Below are 26,201 nucleotides of genomic sequence, written 5' to 3'. Positions count from 1 at the left end.
TTTCGGACAGGGGTAGTTTGGGACAAGGCGATTTTTTCATTAATTTTTGAAATAAATGGGATTTAATCACTACTCAATCGTAAGCAATATTAAGATGTATCTTGATTAAAAGAATGGATATCCTCAGTTTTATTGTTTTAATTCTATGAACACTTTCTTAAAAATTGATAAAAATTGTATTTTTTGATTTCTCAGTTCTCCTCTTTGTATTTTATATCATCGATATATAATCAAAACTTTTTCATCTCATTAGCTAGCAGTATAATCTGGGAACGTATTTTTATAAAAGTTTCAGAGATTATACGCTCTTGTTTTTTACTTAAATGTTCTAAATACCAAAACTACCCGCGGGGATGTTTGGGACACCTGAAAGGGGATGAATGGGACGTTGATTTTCGACAAGATTGTAGGTGGTATGCAATTGTTCATTATCAAAATGAAGAGTAATACCCAGTTTCTACTGGAAATCTCCCTCTTGTGCAAACTTTACCAGTTAAGCAGTTGTCTACAGGGACAATTAAACCATCAATGTCTTGGGGATCAATAATTTACTCTCCAGATGATATTCGACCTTTGTTTAATTCCGTTAAAAACTATTTTCTCGAAAATTTCTCGAGCAATATCCTCTACAATTCTCACAAATTCTCCAAAAGAAGGAAATTTCAGAGAAATAAGGAAAAAAACAGGTAAAATGCAGTTGTCTTAAAATCAAACAGGAATCCATCAATGAGTTCAAAACTAAAAGTTGCAAAAAATCCACTCGTGTGAGGAATTTGATGATCGTGATTGCAATATTTAGAATAAATAAAGCAAAGAAAGGTAGATGAAAAATAATAAGAAAATATTTTAAATAACTTATTGACAATAAGTGACTCTACTACTGTACAAATAAAATTGATAATAATTTCTAAGTATGAAAAAAAAGATTAAACATTTTTATTTCGATTAGAAATATTTTAAATCTAATACTTAAAATTAATTAACGTGCTCCAATAATGCAAATTATACGAGAAAAAACGCGTCCCAAACATCCCCTTTTGTGTCCCATACTGCCCCACATCGGGGAGGTTTGGGACAAAGCGTCAAGTTAGATGCTTTATTTTCTCCAAGAAAACTAATTTGTTTTCCAAGTTCTATCGAGTACTTTTTATAAAGTCAATACCCATAAATATCCTATAAACCGCATTAAATTGTAATAGACTATCCTGATTTTTTAGAATACTGTCTCAAAGTCAAAACATGAAAAAGTGTCCCAAACTTCCCCGATCTCCCCTACGTCCGAAAGGTCCGATAAATAATTCCATATTAGTTTTTTATTTAAAAAAAAACACAAATAAAACACTATTGATTACCTGAAATTAAACCTGTTGTAAGTCTGATACATTCGTCAAATGGATATGGATGAACATGATAAAAGAGTTTTTTATTTTTTTATTTTAGTTTCTTTATTTTATTAATTTTTTATATAAAATTATTATTCCGGATATCGCTGACTTCCGGACATTTAATAACTGTGCAATAATGATGCAATAATGACTGTCAAGATTAGTGATGTACTTTGAAGATTCTTAAATCGGATTGCCTGAACCACTCTGAACTCTAAATTGATTTGTCTAACATTCTGCGTTGTCCTGAGTTCTCAAGAGAGGTATTCCTTCCAGAATCCATAGAATTCATGAAATCACTCGAAAAATTTAGATTGAATCTCTCAAATGGAGTAACAGAATCAACAGACTCAAATTTTCGTTACGTACCCCTAGGTACACTGGTAAAAATAAAAGGGTCAAATTGATTATAGAAAAAATCACTCATTATGAAGCTTGAGACCGTGCAAAGCATGGGCATTTTCCCCTAATAGAGAATTTCAAGACTTTTCCAATCATGGCAATTTCTTCTCGATAAATGAAGTAAATGAAAAAGTACAAAGTAAATGAAAATCAAGAAATAAGAAATAAATAAATAAAAGAGTAAAATTAATTTGCAAAATCGCAAAAGGGTTAGTAAATATCAAGCAGTAAGGGCCCAAATAGACTCAGACTGATCCTCGAGAATATTTTAGCTTATAACTTTTGGCAGTGAAGGGTTAGGTAAAAGAAATTACGAAAAGGATTTCTATTCAATGATCCTAAGCCCTCAGTATATGAAAATTTGAGATAAATATTTACTGCCAAATCTTATAGGCTAAATATTCTCGAGGATCAGCCTGAGTCTATTTGGGTCTTAACAGAGTAATACGAGCTTCAGATTTAAGGCTTAGCTATCTGTCTTAACTCCTCTTATTCCTCATCAAACATAATTTTTTAGGAAATTGTTGTTTAGGATTGAATATTAAGAGCACATGATTCATTATATTTTGAAAAATCAATAAAATTGTTTGTTATTAAGATTTTTGAGACTTTCAGGAACTGGGCTAAACCTTCAGTGTGAAGCCGGTATAAGGGTGAATAATTACAAACCTGTGCTGTATTTACTTGAATATTAAATAAAGGTCTTTTAAAGTAAGAAAAGCGATATTATCTCAACTATGTCCAACTTTCCCAAGGATTTCTCGTAGTGAGTGTCGAGAATGCTGCCCAAAAGAACTTTCCTGCTTAAGTATGTGGATGTTTGAAGGAGGTGCATGAGAGATGTGCTGAGTTCGCAACTGAAGTGTCCTATTAATTTCCATCAAGTATTCATGAAAGTGTTTGTGAGTTATGAAAGACGGTGGGGCTAAGGGATGGTTTCAAGTGTAAAGTAACCATATCATCCACGACGATCGGATTACCCCTTAAGAAGCTTCCCGGGCTAAGACAAATAACCGCACTAAGAGCGATGATCTTGTGCCATTCACCATGGTACAGGAGCTTTGTATCATCACACACTCCATACCCACTCATCCTAATCCTCCACCAAGAGGATTATATTAATTTGTTCTTTTCTACCCCAACTACCTCTAAGGGATGACACCCTCAACCGCATCAAGTAAAAGACTCCAGCGACAATTGTATTGCTATTATTGTCACATCATTGTGGGATAAATATTGCTGTTGAGATTCTCAAAGTTTTTATACACTTTTTCGCATGAGCGAATTCGAAGGATGCTGGCTGGTTGATGGAAATGTTCCTGAGACATGTGGGATGGGTCAGTCTTTGGGCAGGGCACTGTCACTCTTACCGCGACTGTAAACTCGCGTTCCACCTAGCATTCTGTCTAGAAGACTCTGCTTGCTCTTCCTCCTGGCCGCCAGGACTTCCCGGCACAACTCATGGAAGGTATCAGCCACCTGACCAACATGCTCCGCCGCGGACACTTCGGAGAACTTGCACTCGAAATCCTTGGCAAGTATCTCTCCTTCTTCCGTACTCACCTGCCGCCCATGGATCATGTCAACCTTATTCCCAACGAGAACCACAGGCGGTGTCTCCTGCTGCAGATTCCCTCTCGTCCGACGAATGTAGTTGAAGGATCGACGGTCTGTGATTGAGTACACGAGCAGCAATCCGTCTGCCCACTGAACAGCCTCAGTCTGGTTTGTCGTCGGCTGTTCCTCATCCTCATCAGCCTGCCAGAACACAAGGAGAGAAAACGTTAGAGACAATTGCCTTTAATTGATTAGGGACAGGGGGATGCTCAATGGGGGGTCGTTGTTAGACATGGGATTTTGGTCTTCAACCTTGTTCGCCACCAAGTGAATTATTCCCCCACAGTCCTGTGGTTGTGATTCACAAACAAAATCTATTTAATTGGACACCAGGAGGGAGACTCTGCCTGATCCAAAAGGGTGCTAAAGAGGACACTCTCCCAGGAAGGGGGTGGAAGCCTTCCAAACAACCGACGATTACTCAGGCTTCATCAATTGCTTGGGTGTTCAGTGAGTGGAAAAGTGGGGTATTCATTTCGGAAAATCTCAATACACCCATTCTACTGGAATTTTCGCAACGAATCATTGATTTTAACAACACTGTTAGGAAAAGAAAATGGCATTCTGTCTCCATTATTAACACATTTTAGTTCTTTAAAAGATGTTTTTGGCATTTTTATGTTCGTCTCTTAATTTTAAGAGATAAAAGAAAATGTAAAAATTAAAACTTTTGTTTGATTTTATTTTAATTCTTTTTTTTAAATATGGGTGCGATGAGTCACATTTATTGGGATACATAAGAAAAATTTAGTCATTACGAAGCTTATAAGGGATCGTCAAGGATGAAACAACTCGCGAGTCTAGAACATCAACCAACGTGAATATCGCGAATATTGACATTTTTTGAGAATATCGTAAATATTTCATAAATATCGTGAATATCACGAATATCGCGAATAATTCATGAATATTGCGAGTATCGCGAATAATTCCTGAATATTGCGAGTATCGCGAATAATTCCTGAATATTGCGAGTATCGCGAATAATTCCTGAATATTGCGAGTATTGCGAATATTCCTGAATATTGCGAATATCACGAATATTTAGGGAAATATTCGAATATTTTCTTCTCCCCATATAAAATTGTGAATATTTTGTGAATATTGATTCTACGACATGAAATTTTGGTCAGTTATTTGCCCCTTGCGGATCGTACGAAGCTTGCCCAGGGCACTTAACTCTATCCCTCTACTTTATTTTATTAAAAATGGTATCATGACAGTTAAAGTTATCATTCTCTTCAATAAATATTTTATAATTGAATTTCCGTATTATTTGAATATTTAAGTTCACGAAATGCTTGAGCTTTTCTAACGGTGTAAACCCTAAGAGAAGAACATCTAACAATTCATATCAACTTTTAAAATCATTAGCTCATTAAAGTGCTTTAAAAATTTCAGTGATTAAAATTAATGTCACATTAGGTGAGGTGTATCGTTAAAAGTTTAATGCTCAAAATCAATGAAAAGACAATTGAGAGCGGTAAAATGCGGCAGGGAGTCTCTTTATTGTTAATTTTCGCGACAAAATTTGAGAAGTTTTAATTAATTCAAAATTACCCGCCAATTAAATCTCGAAAGTGTCTCTTACTGCGCATAAATTAAGTCCTTGGGTGAAAATTAAAGTTTCACATGGGCCCATCGCTACCACATCAGCAATTTCTGACTATGAATTATTAAATTTAATCACCATCTTCGCATATTGATTGGATGTATAGGGGAAATGAAATTGAATTGAGGCTGGATGAAAATTCAGGGATATTGCCATGTGTCAATCACCAGTTACCACGAATGCTAATTGCTCATCGTAGTTGATCAAGGTAGGGAAACATTAAATATTTCATCTTCATAGACATTCTTAAGCAAAATCATAGGAAATTTATGCTACGATGAATTATGCTGTCATGCATAGGAAGATGAAATTGTTTAATCCGAATAGCGAATATGTGTAATCAATATTGCGATGGTAGATGATTTGCAAATTTCAGTGATATATCCTCGTCAACAGCCTCCGCACTACACATTTTAATCACATTTGCATTCCATTAAGAAGCAAATTTTGAAATTATTGAAAAGAATTGCTATGGTAAAATATCTAACTTTTGGGAAATATTTTAACATGTAATAGAGTAAAATTAGGTAATTTGGAACTATTTACAATATTTTCAATTGGGGACATTTGAGATTTTCTCATTGTTTCAGATGAGCAAAGAGAAAACAAAGACCGCGAAATAGAAGAAAATCTCAAATGTCCCAACACTGAGAGAAATATTAACCAATACTCTGAACCCTTAAAACCCCAAGAGATAAATAGATCAAATTCTAAATTCTAACCCTTTAAGGACGAGTGGGACACGGGTGTCCCAAAAACAAAATTATTTTATTTTTTTGATTTATTGAAAATTATTTTGTCCTCTAAATTGTTCGAAAAAATAGTTTTTATTTTTGGGACACCGGTGTCAAATTCATTCTTAAAGGGTTAAATAAATTAAGGACACAAGTAACACATTATACCACTCATTTCGTCAGGATTATGGCCTCTACTTCGTGTCGGATTTTAGGACAATTCAGCCGCAATCTAAAGCGACATTGCAAACGGTTTCATTCAGGCCCATATACAACGCCATAGTATGTTGATACTAAATTGTATTTAGGACAATACAATCTCAATCCAACGATATTCACAGTCTAAGTGGCGTTAATATCTAACCCTTTAAGGACGTATGGGACAGGAGTGTCCCAAAAACAAAATCAAAAAATAATTTTGATTATAGTAAGTTATTTTGTCCTCTAAATAATCAGAAAAAGTGCTTTTAATGTTTTTGGGACATCGGCACCGATGTGTCGCTCGTCTTTAAAGGGCTAAAGACTTAGATCACTTTTGAAAAAATAATTGTGTTCTAAAACGGTTATTTTCAATTAGGCTCATTACCCTGCCGGACGCATTAAATTGAGATTGAACTGTCCTAAAATCGACTTTTGGGACAATTCAGTCTAAATCTAATGCGATGATATAAATAACTTCATTGAGAACAGACGTTTGATATCAGAATTATTTTCTTAAGGGTGATGTATGTCTGTAACCTTATGAAAACGAATGTATCACCGGTGTCCCAAAATAAAAAAAACTCTTTTTTCTTACTATTTAATGGCCTCTACACACTAGTAGAAATTTAATAATAATAATAATATGTTTATTCCATCATCAAATCTCAGATTGCGGATGCCGACCGACTTTAGCATTTCTTTAAAAAGTGCCTATTTTAAAAAAAAAATTCCCTTTTCCTTGTAAGCAGAAACGTCAGAATGTAAAAAAGACAATTTTTGACGAAAATTTCTTCTAGTGTTTAGACACCATAGGGAACAAAATAACGTTCTGTAGTTATAAAAAAATATTTTTGGGACACCGATGTCCATTTCATCCTCAATTGAATAAAGGATTAACGGTGCAAGCGCCACCTGGTACTAGGATGAAAGTAAAATATTTTGCAAACTAGTGTTTGAGGAAACTTCACTAAACATTTTTCAACAAATAAATTTCGCACTCTGTAAAAGGAAACTAATCCTGGAAAATTAAAAATTAAAAGTTAAAAAAAACCTGTGGCATTTATTACCATTTATTGTGAAAATTTAGCATTGAAAAAATGTTTTATTAACTCCACATAAATTACCGGTGAAATGCGATGATTTTTAAATTTGCAGAGTGAAAATGTGTGTCGATTTTTCAAGCAAACATATCAATTAATAAATCCCACTTTATTTTGGTGTGAAAAACCAGAGGAAAATATTGACAGAAGAAGTGCCGAGATGGTAGGAGAGGAAAATCCTCAATCTCTCAGCAAATGGACAAGAGCACATGTTGTTGAAAAACATTTTCCCAAAAGTCTCACACTTAAATGCTAAGCTTTTAAAAATTTTTGTAAACGGAAAATACTCACAGACCTTGGGGCAGGTGTCCAAAATTTCAAATAGCACAGGTTCATTGTCAACCACAGCTTCGTGACGGTAGCGATTTTCTGGGAATGAGAGTGGAAAATTGTGAAGAAGTCATCGTTAAATTCAATTGGCACATGCACTCCTATGTGGCATGTTTATGAAGGCATTGACAGAACTTGAAGGAAGTTGTTCAGAGCAGCATGGAAGACCAAGAGTGCAGCTGAATCACTTTGATAAATTAATAATTCTGTCATATGCACACAAGTGTGACATAAATTACTAATAAACTCAGCTCTACAGAAAAGCGTCACAATGGAAAATTAAAATTTTCTCTCGTCATACACCCCTCAACCGCCCCCCTTATTTACTCTTGAATATTTACACAGTGAGACATGCAAAATTTTGATGTAAATTTCAAAATAGATGCTTCTTTGGGGAGACTAATAAATTGCCAACAGTATTCAGGCAAGCATATAGTGTTTACTTAAACAAATGATACACCCATAAAAAAAATATATAAAATTTTACGAATGGACAATTTAGGAAACAAGGGGCTTATTGCATTGCATAAGGCGTTCAGCAAGGAAATAAATATTTTATCTCATTCACTTTATTAGGCGATTTGAAGCAAGCAAATACAAAAATTTGCAACTAAATTAAAGCAAAGTGTTTTAAATTTTACGATAGAGGCTTCTCATGTTGTCCACTTGGAAATAAAATAGTGTAGCGAACAATATACTTAAAAGAAATATTGAAAAATTTTACGCATTCCCTAAATTAATTAGAGGATGTCGGGGCAGTTTTAAGTGTTCATGAACTTTGAAAAATTGTGCTACCTAGACACACAGTAGTGTCTGATAAATCTGAATTTCTCAAATTCGAATGATGCGACAAAATGATTTAGTTCGATTTGAGTGATTTGAACGATTTGGTTAGCAATTTTTGTTCGAGTACTGCTGACCGGTCAGCATATTTTTGCTGATCGAAACAGCAAAAATATGCTAAAAATGACGCCTTTTGAAGCTAACTATTCTCGCTGAGTATGGCATGTAAGTGTAACTCGTATGTTTTTGCTAAATAAGTTTTTTTTAATGACCTAGGGTAAGGGCTCATAATTTGGGACAGTCCTGCTTATAAGCATCTAATTTCGAAGTTTGAAGTGCGTACGAAATTACGAAAGCTAAAACTTCACGAAATTTCGTGAGAAAAACACCTGTCCAAAATAAGGAGTATCACTTCACTTGTAAATTTCCTAAAAAATTTCTCATTTTTCACACGAAAAATCTAATTCACAAAGCAAATCTCACTTCAGGTTAAATGTACAAATCACCACTAACGTGAATCAACACAATATTCAATGAATATTCAATAATATCACTCAAGAAAAACGAAGAAACATTGTTAGTACTTCACCACAGCTAAATAAGACTGAAGTAAACACGAAGTTCTGTCATATTTCTCGTAAGCTAGGGCTGTACAAGAATCGTTGAAACCGAATAAACGTCAAAATAAGTTTGTTCAAGTAGCGTTTTGACCACTGACGTACAAGTTTCTTTTGACGTTTTTTCGGTTTCAAACGGTTCTTGCACACCTCTGTCGTAAACAATTGCTCACACTGAATTTTCAACAAAGCAATTTCAACTCAAATCATATTCAAAATTTAACGTATAGTGTTAAATTCTTCCAAAAAGAACAAATATTTAGATAGAATTCATTATTCATTAAATATTGGATTAAAAATCCATCATTTTAATTAATTTATTTTTAGTGTCTAATTTTATCCTCAAAGTGTCCAAAATAAGAAACTGGACAAAATTATGAGCCTTTCCCTATGTGAGCTACCCCACAGTCTCACAGTTTTTTTTTAAGCGAGAATTCTTAGAAAAACTCAAAATATTTTCATTTATTACAGACGTATTTTAGTAATACGATAAATATTTTCAATGGTGAAAGGTCCAAAAAAGACGTAAATAAAGAATTATTTTTATTTTTTAATATTATATTTCAATGGTGAACCTAATTCATTTTCGCAATATTTAAACAAGCAATTGGTTTAAACCAAGTTATTAATTTATTTGATAATTTACCCAAATGGAATTGAGTTAATTCTATTGAATTTATTGATTAAAAATAGTTTTCCGTTAATTAGTTGGGTTCAGTAGAGAAGAGTGAGGCAGTTTCAGACATTTAAATTTTTAAATAAGTCTCATGTGCTAAATATTTTGTCAGCTATACTCAAGATAATTAAAGATAATTGAATCCAGCCGGTTTCTCTTGAATATTGGCTCATAACTTCTAATTTTAAAATTTTTGTATTTTCGAAAGTCCGTGTGAAATTGCCCCATCCTCTTCTACACTTTAAGCGATTATAAGCTGTTCAGATTCATTAGGATTAAAAAAAAAACCTTTCCAACTAGTGCCTTTGCGCAAGACTTTCTCTGCTGCGACATATTGTATGCTAAGAAAAGATCGTTATAACGACAAAAGACTATACAGCCTAAGAAGAAGCATTTCCGCCGTTTGGCTTCGGAGGCTGGTCACCAACGCTGAGACGACGACGGACGCATGGTAAGGGTGGGAAATGTAGAGTTGAATAAATGAATTATTATAATTATTATAATCTAAACTTGTTGTATTCGGTTCAGGATTATGATTTCCGGAGACGGTTTACGTTTCACATTCAAAAACCGTAAGGGGAAGTGGGGCACCTTTGAATTAGGGAAGATTTGAAATTAGAGTTTTTTTTTTCTATTTTTAAATGGAATTGAGCCTTATCACATAGCAGTTTTGTTTCACAATTGGTTCATGCTTCTAAATTATATCACGTTAAGTGCCTTTTCATTATAAAATAGAAGAAAAAGCCTGGAGTGGAATGATAACTTTTCGACACTATCGAATCGATAGTATTGATCAATCTATATCTGTTTGATTAAGTGAATGTCGACTTTTACGCATTGTTTGACCGTTCATTCATTCTCAAAAGAATGTAAGTATTGATATAAATATCTAAATCAATTACAGGAAGTCCTGCTGCTATCGTTTAAGTTTTTTAAAATCAACAGTCCATAGTATCGAAAATAAGTTATCATGTCACTCCTGATTTTAAAGATATCTCAATTTGAAGGTAGCCCGCTTTCACCTAATTAGAAACGTTTTAATGGTATTTTTACATAGACAAACGCTTCTCGTTGAAAATGTTCAAAGCTTATGCACATAACATCGTTTTTCCACCAATTTTCATGAGCTTAAAACAGATGTATATAAACATAACTGTATTTCCCTTAATCTGTCTCAAAAATGTCTGTATTCAGGCCCGTTTTGTGTTTATTTATTTACAGTGTAATTCATCAAATTATGATCCATCTTTTGATCCAGAATTCTTAAAAGATGCTCAATTAAAGTCTTTTGATTCTGTTCGCTTTTGAAAGCTACACAATCTTATAAACCTATGATTATAATCCAAAAAAATTTCATTCATCAGATTATAGAAATCACTCTGAGAAGCTTCACTGTGCTATAAGCCCCTCGGCAAGTGCTCAATTCATTTCAAAACTTCCGAGAAATCATCAAAGTTTAGATATGTACTGATAATTTTCATCTGCACCAAGGAGAGAATATAAAAAAAAAATAGAAGCGACATAGCTGTTGGATCTTTGAAACTCAATCTCTATATGTAAATTAATTCCATCCGCAAGCAAATATACCACCGTAGAAATTCTTTTCATCCACCTTCTCTGCCCATTTTCATCAAGAGACCAACATAAATTGCAGTCAGCACGTGTTTATATTTCCAGGAGGAAAAATATTTCAGCGTGAAAATTTTGCGGTTCGGACGAGAAGGAAAATTAATTGGAACATTGAAAATTTAGCAATTCAATTTGTGGTCTTTTCACCTTTTGTAACGAAGCCACTGAGGAAATCACCCACACATTTAGTTTGTTGAACCTTATTTACATTTTTTTTTGGGTGAAAAATTCGATGAGAATTTCCTAAATTTAGAAATTGATTGTGTGATAATTTTAAACATGTTTACATTGCCAAATTATCCTATTTTTGTCAACGTCTGAGGCGAGATTTTATTCTCAGATTCTCACATTCATTTACATTCCTCCGATCCAATTGCGTCAATTAATAGCTATCAATTATTTCTCTAAGGAAAAAGTGTGCTAAGGAGAATTCGCTGAGTGCTAGAACTCACAAAGTCTAGCTCTCCTAGAAATTAATTAGATTGCACTACCTATCAAAACAGTTTCATAAATCATCTGAAAATCTGCCCACAATTAAACTGTTTTAGTAAAATTTGATTTTACAGCCACAATCTACCCAGTTACTATTACATTACCATTTTATTACCGGTTCATTACCATTTCAGACTTGTTCAGGATTTCAGCAATCTAAAAAGAATGCTTTTGTAAAAGATGGAAGTGTACGAGGGGTCTTAAATTTGTCGTTTGAACGTCTTCAATGCTACGTCAGTAAAATGACTAAAATCTTACTAGTTTGACAGCAATTAAAATTTATCCAGTTTGAGTATCAAGGTGTCTACGTCACTGTGATCTGATGACCTGGTGACTTGTTGTACCTACCTAGGTAAATACCCAATATACACTCAGGATTCCGCATAAAAACGGTAGTCATCGATAAGGTCATAGATTAGTAAGTCTGACGTAATATTCTTCTCGGTGATTGCCAGGTTTAAATCATACAACTATTAAGTGTCTCAGATGTAACTAGTTAAGACTAGTCTATGATGATACTGTTGATAAAATCGGGCGCAATCTCAGAGCTGTACAAGAGTCATTCAGACTGAGCAAGCCAGCAAGCGGTACTAAATCTAGGGCTACGGTTTAAATGGGTTATTTGATCGCCTTTGCTATGCATTTATACCACGGAGTTTTACTTCCGTCTCCCGAAGCTTAAAAACCTTCTCTACTTCCTTTGCAAAATATTAAAAAAACGGAAAATATCCGATTTTGAAACTAACTCAACAATAAAATGCTACTTGGGAGTAAAAGGAAAAAGTAGAGAAAGAGATAGTCTACTCTTAGGAGGGTCACTCAAAACTGAAGCTAAATATCTCCAACTGTTTGTCCTCCAACTTTGATAACGACCATATTACACAAAAGAAAAACACTGAAATATTATCCCTTAACGGTAAGGTATTGCATTCATTTACTAATAAAAACACCATGGATTTTCAATATTAGCTTTTCCTGTAACATCGAGCAATAAGATTCCAGCTTCTGTTTAAATTGAATCCCCATTATATACAGCCTTATTATGTAAAAAGCGATTGAATGCAATTTGAAGAGAAAAGTTGAGAGAATGGAAAAGGAATTAATTGTAAGTTTCTGGACAGGACATCAATCGCAATCCATTTAATTGCACTTGCGTCATTTCCAGAAGTAACTTTTCACTATAAGGATGAGCCACGTGATCCAGTATGAGCCAGGGATAGGTAACACAATGGTATGTATCCTCAGGAGTGCAATGGGCACGAAAAGATGAATAAACAGGGCAATTCCCCAAAGACTTAATGTCTTATTGCTCCAGTTTGTGCGTTTCATTTGATAATTTATTGCCTTCGATTATTTGCACCATAAATTAAGTGTAACGAACTGATACGCTGTCTATATTTCTATATTTTCCCACACCAATTCCACGTCATAATTTACCATCTTTTGGCGCATGCGAGAGTCAGAGGAAACAGGGTTTCGGCTGTGTAACAATTACATGTGAAAGAGGATAATCGCGTATTTGACTCAGTGAAGCTTTCATGTGTACTGTATCGGAGTTGATGCAAGGAGGATTTAAGATTTTCTAGATTAGGTTTATGATTAAGAATACCATTTTTGTCAGTCTTTGGAATTAAACGCTGAAGTTTAAATATGTTCTATGAAACAAAATGAAAGGGAATCACAATTTTCGAACAATTTAAAACAATTTAACTACCCAAGTAGCATAATCTAACCAGACTTATAAAAAGAATCCTGTCCCTATATATGTATTGAGCTAGGCCGAATTTAGGAATGATTTGTGGAGAATGGCTTGAGACTATTGCTATTAATCGTATCGAGACACTTTATTTTCACAACAAAAAAAATCGGCAGATCGGCATTATTTTGCTAAGATATCAACATATCGGCACAATTTGGCCAGAAAGCAACAGATCGGAATGTTCATTAGCAAGAAACGGCAGATCGGCACAATTTTAGCGAAGAATCCGCAGATTTAAATGTCAGTTCGCACTAATGAAGTATAGCATTCGTTTAAACTCGTTTAACATCGTAAATTTCCTACGGACAATTCCAGTGGTAACAGCTGAATGTTGAATAGAAGTATATAAAGATAATTCGAGGACGATCCACCGTTTTCTAGTGTTTGAATGAGAAATAAAATAAATTTAAACAGTGGATTAACGTTTAAGTTAAAAATTAGGCCCCGCATTTCGGAGGTATAATTTTTGGCTTAAAGATGGAATAAACCGGTCAATATCTATCCGTAAATTCTTTCTGAAAATACTGTTAAATGATACCAAATGGATATAATCTGCACTTTAGTGGATTTAATGAAAAGAAATAAGGCTTTCACTCTATTTATAGCTTCTTAAAAAGACAATTTTGCCTGAAATAAAAAGAAACATCCACAATACGCGACTTCAAGGAGTTACCACTGAATCAGGAGTCGCGGGAATCGCGCTTTTCTTGCACCCCAAAAACATGCACATTCTTTCACATCCACAATATTGATTCCTATTTTATTTTAGGGAATTTTTAGCAAGTTTGGTGGTTCAAGATTACCAAATATCGAGAAAATGTCGTGGGATCTTGCTAAATCGAACGAAATCATCATTGACGAATTGACGAATGTCAGAAAAGCCAAAATATGATGTTGCCGTATGAGAAAAACAGCTTACGCCAAAGCACTATTCCACATTTCTGCATATGAAAAAAATATTTAAACCCAGCTTAATTTTAAATCTAGAATAAAACTAATCTGTGGTTCAACTGAAGTTATTCTTCGTTTAACATTCAACTGTAATTGTTTATGTACTGTACCTGAAACACTAATATTTACTAGGCAGACAGTCACGACATCGACAAAATCGGCAAATCCGAACAATTTTACTAATTGTCACTAATTACTAATTATTAATTTCACTAATTTGTTAGTAATTGTCTGGCACAGCATTATGAAGGATATAATTTCCTTTTTTTTGGGTTTTTTTACAATAACACAACTTTTCACGGTAATCATAACGGGGTCATACGTATGACCAATCGTTAAAAATGCAAAAAATATGAAATTATATTCATCAAGCATTTATCTGCACTTTCTACAGGGAATTCCGCTTTGAAGGAAATTCTCGGGATCGAAGAAAGCTCGAGAATTCACTCCAGTGACACAAAAAAATTGTATAGGGGAAAGTACTCTCCCTTCAAACGTTCATACCTTCAAATAATATGAATTTTCTTTTACTTTTCCTAAGACACTTGCACATTTCTATTAACTATTAGTTGGCTTGTCATCGATTATTGATAATTATGTGACAATCATGTGGAAATGTCTTAGGAAACGTAACAGAAATTCAGATTATTCGAAGGCATGAACGTTCGAAGGGATAGTACTTTCCCCTACTTACAGGGGAGATCTTTGAAATAAGTTGCGGAAACGCCGTGGTATGTGCAAAACACTTTCGGTGCCAATTTCTCAGCCTATTTTCAGCGCCAACGGTTTACAATCAATTGCATACATTTAGGGTTATTTCAAGAATTATTTTATAAATGAGCTCCCAATAGTAGGCAATTCATATCAAATTCTTTCCATCCGTTTTCACTTAAGCTGGAACTCCCTATATGGATTACTTCAATAACAATAACAATATTAAACATAAAATCTCTTATCTAGAAGCATTCCAAATCTGCGAAAGCAACTCTTTGGTTTGGTAGCATGAGAGAAAATCGGGTCGTATGAGACAAATGAGGCGGGAAGTGGGTGAGAGATTTTGCATATAAATCCTCTAGCTCTCTACAATATAAATGTTATCCAGAAATTTATGATTTTCACTTACCAGAATGATGATCATATTCACCGATGTATCGTTTTGTTAAAAATCGCACCGTCAAGGCTGTAAATTGTGCCAAATGACGAGGAACCAGATGGTGATAACCCCAGAAAAGAAAGAAAAAAAAATAAGAATAAGAGGTGAGGGTCAAAATTGAGAGATTGAGGGTGCGGAAAAGAAGGAAAAATGTGAGAATTAATGAGGTTTTAAGTACGTCGTTCACCCTCCAGTATAAAAAAAAAATTAGAAGTGAGGACAATATTTGAGGGATGAAAAGAAAATTTAGTGTTGTGTTTATTGTCACGGCTTTGTCCTTCATTGCTCGCTAGATGGATGACTTTGTGTCAACAATTTAATGTTCCGCATTTTGTGAAGAATTTGCCCCAAAACACTTGAGGCTCAATGTCAATGCAAATTGCTCCTGTACTTCACCCATAAAATTCTCGCAAACAATCTAATTTTGAACGAGCCAAAAATCCAATGTGCTAGACCGAATTTCAACAGAGACACATGGACCAACAAGTAAATTTGTGAATTTATGCTGTTTCAATATGCAACAATTTACACAGTTGAATTAGTCTGCATGGGAAAAAAATACCAAAACTAATGCTTTGCACGAATGCAAACACAAATGATCTATACGGCTTCATAGGCAGTTGATATATTTGTAGAATCATTCCCAAAATCGCAAACAAAGTCGCAAAAGAATACAAAACTTTTCAACTCTTGTACTCCCAAGTAGCAAAATTATGTTAGCATAGTGTTATTTTTATCGTAGGGGTATAGAAATTATATCGGTCGTTGGTAATTTATTAGAAATTTATTATTTTCGTCATACTTTCGAAACAGGTGAAGCAGAGAGTAACATGTGCGTTATAATGACGTATTTACTACAATAAAATTACCAAATGGTAAGTTCTGGCAAGTTTACTGAAATTTGAAGCCACTTTTCCATACTCGCACTTAAATTTATATAGGATTTTTTGCACTTGCGACCGTTACGCTAAATATCTAAAAATTGAGAAGTTTATTCGTATTATAAGATCCCTTACCCTGTGAAGATATAAATATACTTAATTTTTGCTTAAATACATATTTTCCTCGGAGCACTGTGAGCAGATTCCGAGATCAATTTAGGAAATTGGCTTCAAATAGCTCCATATAAAAGTCAACTTGCCAGGTGCTTGGGTAAGACTTTATTCTATCTCACTTTCTTCTTTTCACTAACTGACATGTATTATAAGATAATTATATCAGTATGTATCCGATAATATAAAAATCTATATAGAGTAAAATTTCTAATTTCGGCCAGTACAGAAACTCGGCCACCTCCCTTGAACATTTTTTGTTTTGTTTAATTTTTTTTCATCGTACAATATCCAGAGTATGCAAAATCTAAACTTTCATCGAATTTTGAGAATGAAAAAAGTGTCCGAAATTGCAAGCTTGTCGAAATTTCGTACACTTACCCTAATTTTGTGTTGCATTCAAATCAACTTTTAGAAAATGTCTGTCACATTGTGTCTGTGAATAAATTTGGTTCTTTTATGCAGTAAAATCATATCAACGAGGGGGAAAAGATCCTTAATTACCTGACAAAGGAGGAAGTGTTCTTGGGAAAGGCCTATATAACCTTCTAGATACCGAAATAATAATCTCAATTTTAATCGTAAAGTTTAGGCCCCTCTTAACGATTTTTATCGACACTGTGTGTGTTTTATCACTGGAAGTTTATCACTAAAGTTGTCTCTATCCAGACACTCATTTTTCCAAGCTTGCGCTGACCGCGATTCAATCTCACTCGATCGAATCAGAGATCTTCTGCGCCAAAGAGCTAGCGCTCTTACCCACTCAGCCAACGAAATCCACTTTGTCTAACAGTGTGATTGGTAAAAATATTCGGAAAAGATAGATAGGAGCACTTGATACTTCTCGAAACAGGTGGAAAGGAACCTACCTGGAGGATTGGCTATTGGAATGTTCTGAAAAATTACATCCAAAATGGCAAGAAATTGCAGAAACTTTTCTTGTTGGTATATCCATGAAATTCTTAGCAACTTACTACTCCTCAAGCGTTAACAGGAGATTAATATCTTCTAAAGCGAATATTTATTTAAATGAAATACATTATTCATTAAATATGTGAAGAAAATTCCATAAGTTTAATGAATTTATTTGTGGTGTCCAATTTTACCGTCATAGTGCCCAAAATTACAAGCTGTCCCAAATTATGAGCACTTCCCCTATCTATTCCCCACTTCTGATCATATTGTCTGACTGAGATTATATTGCTAAGATTGTACAGAATCTTAAAGATTGTACAGATTCTCAGCAGTAATCTCGCGATGTAGCCACATAGGGTAAGTGTACCAAATTTCGACATTGCTGCATGCAAGCTCCAAAGTCTTAAATTTGAAATATAATATTTTTAATAAAAAATAAATTTTTTTGTTACTTCTTTTTAAGGAGTGTTGCTTGGAACCTTGTAGAAAGTTCATCGACTTTATTTTCTCTAAAATCATTCTTAATACATTTTGAAATTAATAAAAAAAATCCACATAACTTTGGTGGCTTATTTCGACCACCTTCATTCTCATAGTTTCCCTTCCGGAATTTTTCCAATGTCATTTTCACATCATCTCGTTCGTCGAAGCGACAATTCTTGATTTTTATTGCATTTAATTGGTCAAAATTTGGTACACTTACACTACTTAGGATAATTATTCAAAAATGGACTTAATTGGGTTTCTTCACATCGATCGAGTGACATTTTACACATTTGACCGGAAGTTTTTGAATCAAATTTCAGTTAACGAACCCGGAAACAGCAAAACTTACATTATAAAAACGTTCTTGTGAGTCTGAAATACCTTTTAACTTGGTATAATTTCATGAAATCTAAATTTGCATTCCTTTTTTCTCAAAAGATTTACATAAGTTTGTCCCACTCTGCCGGACTCAAAATTGGACTGAACTAAGTTTAATTTGGTGTGATGTTAAAAAGAAGAAGAAGAGTTTAAAAGAGTGGAATAGACATATGCAAAGCTTTATAGAAAGAAAGGGATGTGAATATTGATTTTATGAATTTTTCCTGATCTAAAAAGTCGGAGCCATTAATTTTTATTTTCAGAATCAATTACCGTTGGAATTTTGTAGAGCTAACAAATTACTAATTTGTTGATTGAACTAACTTTTTTCTCGTTGCCTCCCACAAGTCAAAGAATCGATTCTGCTATAGAATGGCAAGCAAACAAAATTACCATCATGATTTGTTTTCCTTTCGGAATGAGATGCATTCGAGAACATTTTATGATCCAATGTACAGCTATGGTAGTAAATTTATTTGCAGTGCAAACATAGAAGCAAACCCTCTTGGGTTAAGTGTGAATAAAATGATCTTCAACTGTTGGATCAAGAATACAGCACAATTTTTCTGTGTTGGAGAAAATGATATATTGCGAACAAAATTTTTAAATAAATAATTCATCATATTTATGCTTTTCAGGGGGTTTTCTCCGACAAACGAGGTAAAGAGAGGTTGAGATGTTTATATGGAAAATGTTAAACCTGCATATTTATTGCGACGTGAAGCTGTATTGACAGCGAATTTCTCAGAAAAGATGTAAGTACTTTTGAAATTTGATAAAAGAAAAATTGTTTTTCTCAGTGTACATGAAATTCTGTTGTTCAAGAACAACTTTCAGTATCAATGGAATAACAGTGTTTAATAAGTTATCAATTTCTTTATTTAACTTTTAAGATGTTTTAATTAGTAATTTCTCATAAACATTCTGAAAATATAAACTTTGCAATTCTACTCTATATCCAGGTAATACTCTCAATTATTTCTAAATTTCCTGTAAAATGGTATTGACAACAAATGTTTGTGATATTGTTACTAAATAAATGAAATAAATAAAATGAATTTTCATAATAATGTCTGAAAACAAGTTTAAAAGTTGCTCATTAGTCCGTAGAAAATTCAAACTTCCACAGTTAATTTATAAATATTGCAATATATACAACTTTACTAAAGAAAACTTTGTATATAATACGTCAATGAAACAATGAACTTAAAAAGTATATTTCTCCTCATAATCGTTATTAATCAAGTATTTTAGTGTTTTCTGCTCACTTTGCTGCTTTATTAATTTTAATTATATTCCTGAGTCCAAACTGACACAATGTCAAAAACAGACAATACATTTTCGTTTAATCTGAAATACTGGATTATAATTAAATGACGAAAATTTAATAATTGGATAAAATTTTAAATTTTTAGTAAAAAATGAAATTTTGATCGGAAGAGAACATAAATCTTTAAAAAATGTGGCCTAAATTACAATGCAAAGACATATAAAGTACATGAACAGGAAGAGGACTTGATAAGATTGGTTCATGAAATAAATAACAATGGACATCCTATTGAGGCGGATTAGCTATCCAAATTTACAGCCAATTCGTCCAAATTAATAACCAAGTTGTCCAAAATAAGAGTCAAATTCACCTCTACATATCAATTCATTTTTAAAAGTAATAAATACTAATTTTAGTAAAAATAAGACGATAAATAGCTTGCTAAGTTTCCAAACAACCATTCTCAAAAGAGAGTAACAAAAAAGTCAATTAATATTGAAAATATCGCACTTCAAACTTGGAACATCGATACTTAGAAGCAGACTGGACCAAATTATGAGCCATTACCCTACTGCTGATTTATTAATATACCTTTACTTTTTCATATTGATTAAAACGGGTAGCAAGACGTCCCAGGCTTTGTGAAGTGCTAGAAGTCGTGACTCAGTCACTATACCTCAAAAGTACATTCGCGTCATTCACTGTTTACTGGTTCTCAACCCATTTAAATATATTAATAAATCACTCAAAACGTCCTCCAAAATAGTTTTAAAACTGATAGAATTGAATTTCGGAAAAAAAAATCAGTTATCCGTTATGAATCGCTGTATTACCGGTTCATAACCGATTGGAGCCGGATCAGTCTTGTCAGGAATTCCAAGACCTTTCCAAAGAGGCCAAATATGATACCATTCGGTTGATAAATACGCTCTTTAGAGTATATTTAAAATTTGAGCTTGAAAACCGTTATTATGAATGATTCAACAGGATTTTCGTAAGAGAGCAAAATGTTCGCCTGGACATCCTCTAAAACAGAGGTGTGCAAGAACCGTTGAAACCGAATAAACGTCAAAATAATTTTGTTCTGGTAGTGTTTTGACCATTGACGTACATTTCATTTGACGTTTATTCGGTTTCAACGGTTCTTTTGCACGCCTCTGCTCTAAAACATATCCAAATTGAATTGAATTGAAATATTTCGGCTTTTGGAACATTTAGAGAATATCGTCTGCGTCGACTGAATCAGACAAGGGGCCAAAATTGTTGGCTTCTTTCCTGGAGTTAAATTGCAGTCTTAATGATTAACGTCGCCTTGCTCGAAGTAGCTTTCATCTTTTGCCCTGGAAAACAAGTCTTCAGAGATACAAAGACACTTTCTCTTCAGAAACGACTGTCTTCTTCATTTGGGATCGAGACTTCCAAGTAAAATGCTACACACGCTTTAGTTCCGACTGCGTATGCGTAGCTCACAAGAATTATAGCCTAAATGCAAAAATTTGTCTAAACGAAGAAATATTCTCAAATATAAAGTTTTGTACGTCTTCGTGGTTTCCTTTATCTCTTTGACCATCTGAAATAGTGAGAAAATGTCAAAACTCCAAAATAGAGATGATCCTGAATTACCCCATCTTACTTTACACCAGACCTGTGTTCGTTAAAATTCGTGCAATATCGGAAATTTTGTGTTGATAATTTTAATGAAAATTACAGATAGCCATACTGGTAACACTAATACCGTTCATTCACGGTGCCATGATAAATATTTTTGCGCCAAAAAGGCATAACAGAAATAAAAACTCATATAGAAAGAAATTGTCTTCTTGATATCTTTGTCGGAAGACGGATAGCTGTTCACTGCACATCATTTTACTTGAATCTTGCAGAAATACAAAGAAATTAAATGCCAATATCACTTCAAATGGAAAGTTCTTAAATCGTGCGCAATTCAATTGTGAGAAAGAGATAGAGACACAAATAACTCACTTGACAAACGTCTGGCGGCGCTGCGGTTGCAAAAAAATCTCAGAAATGCTACAAAATATTTTCTTCTCTATTATATCCTTATTAGCAGGTCGTGTCCCTTCTTCTAATATGTACTTTTGCATTCCTTAATAACCAAAATAGTGTTGTACAAAAGGGTTTTTCTCAAACCTATCCTGAATTTTGGGACAGCTCAAAAATATGACTTTACCAGCTCAAAATTTCATCCTAATGTTTTTGTTGTAATATCGACAATAATTTAGAATTAACTCAAATAACTGTATGTATTCAACTAAATTATTAAAAGGATTTTCTTATAAAAATCACATAACTCTAAGGAATTAAACAATTTTCAAAATGAAAAACCTCTCATTTTCTCTACGTGAATTTTCGCGGCATTTCGAAGAATGCCAGCAGGCACCACCAAATTCTCTTCGGTTTTTCTTTTAGCTCAGGCCTACTTTACACATAATAATAATAATAATAATAATTATAATGGTGGAACAACGTTTCATAGAGGAACTAGACCTTCCCACAAGGGGAGTTCGGAACATTCATTATTATTTTTTCTTATACAGAGATGAGATTGTCAGTCCCATTCCCCGTGGAATCAAGTGCAGTGAAGCTCACTGGATACAATCCGAACACCTTTAACGCCAGAAAAATTCCTGGTGACCTAAAGGGGATTCGAACCCGGGACACTTGCATCATAGAGCGAGTGCTCTACCACTTGACCCACTGAGTGCCCTTACTCTACACATGGGGACAATTTATTTTGCCATTGAAATGCCCTTTGAAGTAAATTCAACTATAAAGTCTGCTCTTGAAATGGTCTCCAAAAGTAATCTGAATTTTGTGTTGAAGTGTAAAAGAATTTGTATAACTTTATTCCCATGGTCTTTTGAGATTTTGCAAGACTTAAACTTTCTGGGAGAGAAGTACTCTCACTCCAATTTGGCCTGAAGGCTTTTTACTGAAGAGATTCTTAAAAGTGGCTCAACGATAAAATTGGCTCAATTGCTGTGCCCCTCAAAGATCCATCAAAGACTTTCCTTTCAGTCAGTGACTGTAAAATGTTGTAAAGAGGATGAATGATGAGATATTTTTGGAGGGAGGAGGGAAAAAGTGGCGCCAAGATCTATAACTCATGATTGAAAAGCTCTCTTTTGACGTTGGGAATGTTAATTACTTTCTAATCAGCTCCGAAAAACCGAAAAAGATCTCTCAAGGGCAAAAAGAAATGGAAAAGGAAAGTGCAAGAATTAGCGTGAAAGTCATCTGTCGTGTGCAAATTAATTAATCTTGAGGGTTTAGTACAGAAGAAAATCATTGGGGATTATAAATGAAATTTGCGACAACACAAATCACTCGGGGTGGGATCACAATTCTTATGGATATCTTCTGGGAGAGGACTCTTAAGCTCTACATGAGCTTCTTACTCCCCTATTAAATATACTTTCTGAGCCATTCGAGACATTCAGAATATTCTTGTAATGTTTTGTTCACCAAGAGAAAATCTTCAAGTTTTCAAGTGGACTTTTTTTTCTGTCCAGTTTTGAAAGCTTTTTCTCTTTCTCGTGCCAGCTTTTCTTCCTTAAAAGTAGAAAAGCTCATTTTGGTCTCGAAAAACTGCGATAAAAGAAAATCTTCAACGGCTGCAATCGAGTACAGTCCAATGATTTGAGACAGAAAGAAAATTCAAGTTGAAATAATTCAAACAAAATTGACGTTCTTGAGTATCTTCTCGAGTTCATCAAAAGAAACTCTTCCCCAAACATCATATCATTATTAAACTTTTATATCACAAATTTTCCATGCTACAGAGAAAATAAAAGTTATATCGCAACATCAGAAGATTTTTGGTAAAGGCTTCTTTTATCTCAAGAAAAAAATAATAGAACCACTTTAGATGCTCATTAATTTGTTCCCCTAGGGACATTTTTGTATTGACCGGGGAAATTTAAACTAAATTTTGCTATATTTCTCATTCTAAACATAAAGCTTCCGAATAAAATATTTGTATTGCAATCATTGCAATGGAACATTGGATTATTTAAAATCCATGAACGTACTGAAGTGAAAATTCCACAAATCCAAACTTTCGATATTTGTGGGATATTTTATTTGGAGTGTATTATTTTGGGAGTGATAGGGTGCAAATGATAGTATTGTCAATATCCTGCTGTTTTTTTACAGTTCTTGCTTGATTGATTGCTAATAAATTCAATGTGGCTGCCTTACCAGATGATTTTTCACAAAAAGTGTCTTCTTTGAATTTCAATGGATAAATGGCCCTATCAAAATCGAAAAAATCGATGCCGTTAGAAAGGTCTTGAAATTTATTACCAATTTATCTCTTTCAGCTTTTAATTCTGCAAAATCTTAAGAAAATTTATGAATGAAATATTTAAAGAACTTTTCTCACAACTTTCGTTGATGAAATAGTTTCTTAGGCTATAATATTGCAAGATAATTAACGTAGTGGTGTGCTATTGAAAAGTCTAATTAATTAATAACTAATTTATCAACTCTCTTGAAATTATGAAAATTATTTGAACCAACTTCATGACTTTCTCGATATTTCGGTCAGTTCAAACATTTTGTGTGGAAGAAAAACTTCCAATCTAAATTTCATTTGTAATGTCGCTGGCACACCTTTTTAATTGAGTGAAATTCAATCGATTGAAATTCTACCCCTTACTCTTTCAAACTTAAATTTAGATGTGGCTGTCTCTTTCTGCCAAATGAAAATTGAAATTTTATTTTCAATTTTCGTTTGACAAAGAGAGACAACAATATCTGATTTTAAGTTTGAAAGAGTAAGAGGTAAAATTTCAATCGATTGAATTTCACTCAATTGAAAAGGTGTGCCAGCGCCATAAATATGAAATATTTTAATTATCTTTAGAAAGCTAATTTGTATTTTTATAGGTTTCCAGTTAAAAAAGAAAACCAGTGATAAGCCCAGATAAGCTTAAGGTAGCTGAGATTCTTTACAGGCGACCTCGAAATGCGTGCAACTCGGTGTCCTTGCAACTCAAAATACTTGAAAATTCGATTGTGAGTTGAATTTTAGGGGCAATGACTCTAGCACAACCTTTTAGATCAGGAAAATTTCATTGATCATTCTTCTTTTTTTTTAAAGATCACAACAAATTCAATTTAGTTCAATCCAATTTGAATATATGCGAAATGTGTGAAAATGAAAGTGACGCGAATTTTGATTTGATGAAATTTTGCCGATCTAAAAGGGGTGCCAGAAAATAAAACTCGCTCGGCAAGATTATTTATGGCTCCGGCACACACTTTAGATCAGCAAAATTTCATAGAATCAAAATTTATATCTCTTTCTTTCTCAAAAGTCTTGCATATGTCTATCCTACTCTCTCGCTTTTCAATTTCTTTTGAGCTAAATTGAATTTGTTGTGATGTTTAAAATAATAAGAAGAGGGCAAAGAGTGAGATAGGCATATGCAATAGTTTTGAGAAGGAAAGGTATACAAATTTCGACTTTGTGAAATTTTCCTGATCGAAAAGTTCTGACGGAGCTATTACAGCTAAAATTCAACTCACAATCGAATTTCCAAGTGTTTCGAGTTGCAAGGACCCCGAGTAGCATGCATTTCGAGGTCGCATGTAAAGCCTGTAAAGAATCTGAGCTACCATAAGCTTGTCTGGGCTTATCTCTGGTCATTTTCTATTTAAAAAAGTCGATATCTCTTACCATTTGACTTCTAGCCGTGTCATAAGTTGAAAAAAAGTGGATTATATAACTGCTCTCTCTCTTTGAGTTCTAGCAATAAAATGGAGTGTTTTCAAATTATAAAAACAAATAATTTTTTTATGAAATTACTCTTAGGTTACTCTTTTATTTACAATAAGACAAATCGAAAAAGGAGTAAATTATTTTGTTAATTTTTCATTATTTATTTGTTCAATTTATTTGTTATTTCTTTTTTATTTCCTTTATTTTATAAATTTGTTTAATTTTCTTTACTATTTTGTTATTTTTTTTTTAGTATTCGAGGTCAACTTAAGATTTTTTTTCAATTCTCATATCAACACTATTATATTTGAAGACCCTCTCTTACTGCGCACAAAATCGACCCGAATTTATCTACGAGTATCAAAACATTTTCCTGCAAAAATGCATGCAAGGCAGCAAAGCCAAGGTGAAAATTTCACCTCAAACTACAAAAAACATAGTTTGAATAAATAAATTTAGAAAATTAATCCAAAATCGCAATGAGAAGCGATCAAGATACCTAGCAGATAGAGTGAAAAATTTACAATTTATTTTAAGAGCAGTAAATATGTAATACACAACCATAATTGAATAAGGTATAGTGAAAAGCGCGCTACCTTCGGACAACTCAATTATTTTTCTATATTTTAAAAGATTTAATCGACGGTCCATTTCAGAAAATGTGAGACATTTTTTCAAATTCATTAAAAACATATTGAAAAAAAATCTATCGTTCGAAGTTTGAGTCGTTCGAAGTTTGAGTCGTTCGAAGTTTGAGTCGTCCGAAGGCAACACGCTTTCCCCTATACAGGGATCTTAAAGCTTAATTGTCTGTCAGTGTCGTATGAAGCGAATGAGAATGTTTTTAACTCTGTTTTTGCAATGTGGCACAGCTATAAAAAAGTGATTTATTTTTTGAAAACAATATAAAATC

At 33.6% G+C, this 26,201-nt stretch overlaps 1 protein-coding gene across 2 annotated transcripts in view; it reads right to left on the bottom strand.

Moving 5' to 3' along the window:
- Positions 1–2,979: 2,979 nt before the first annotated feature.
- Positions 2,980–26,201, bottom strand: part of LOC129800782 (ras-related and estrogen-regulated growth inhibitor) — a 36,015-nt gene continuing 12,793 nt past the window's right edge. The window contains exons 3-5 of one of the 2 annotated variants that reach the window (XM_055845419.1): positions 15,412–15,468; positions 7,347–7,420; positions 2,980–3,545 (exon numbers count right to left, since the gene is read on the bottom strand). In XM_055845419.1, coding sequence (XP_055701394.1) covers positions 3,126–3,545; positions 7,347–7,420; positions 15,412–15,468 — 551 coding nt within the window. In that variant the 3' untranslated portion in view covers positions 2,980–3,125. Of the gene's footprint in view, positions 3,546–7,342; positions 7,421–15,411; positions 15,469–26,201 lie in introns of both variants that reach the window. The other variant, XM_055845420.1, reaches the window with a different exon arrangement.

Source organism: Phlebotomus papatasi, chromosome 2 (assembly GCF_024763615.1).
Source record: "Phlebotomus papatasi isolate M1 chromosome 2, Ppap_2.1, whole genome shotgun sequence".
NCBI lineage: Eukaryota > Metazoa > Arthropoda > Insecta > Diptera > Psychodidae > Phlebotomus > Phlebotomus papatasi.
This window is presented reverse-complemented; position numbering and strand designations above follow the sequence as displayed.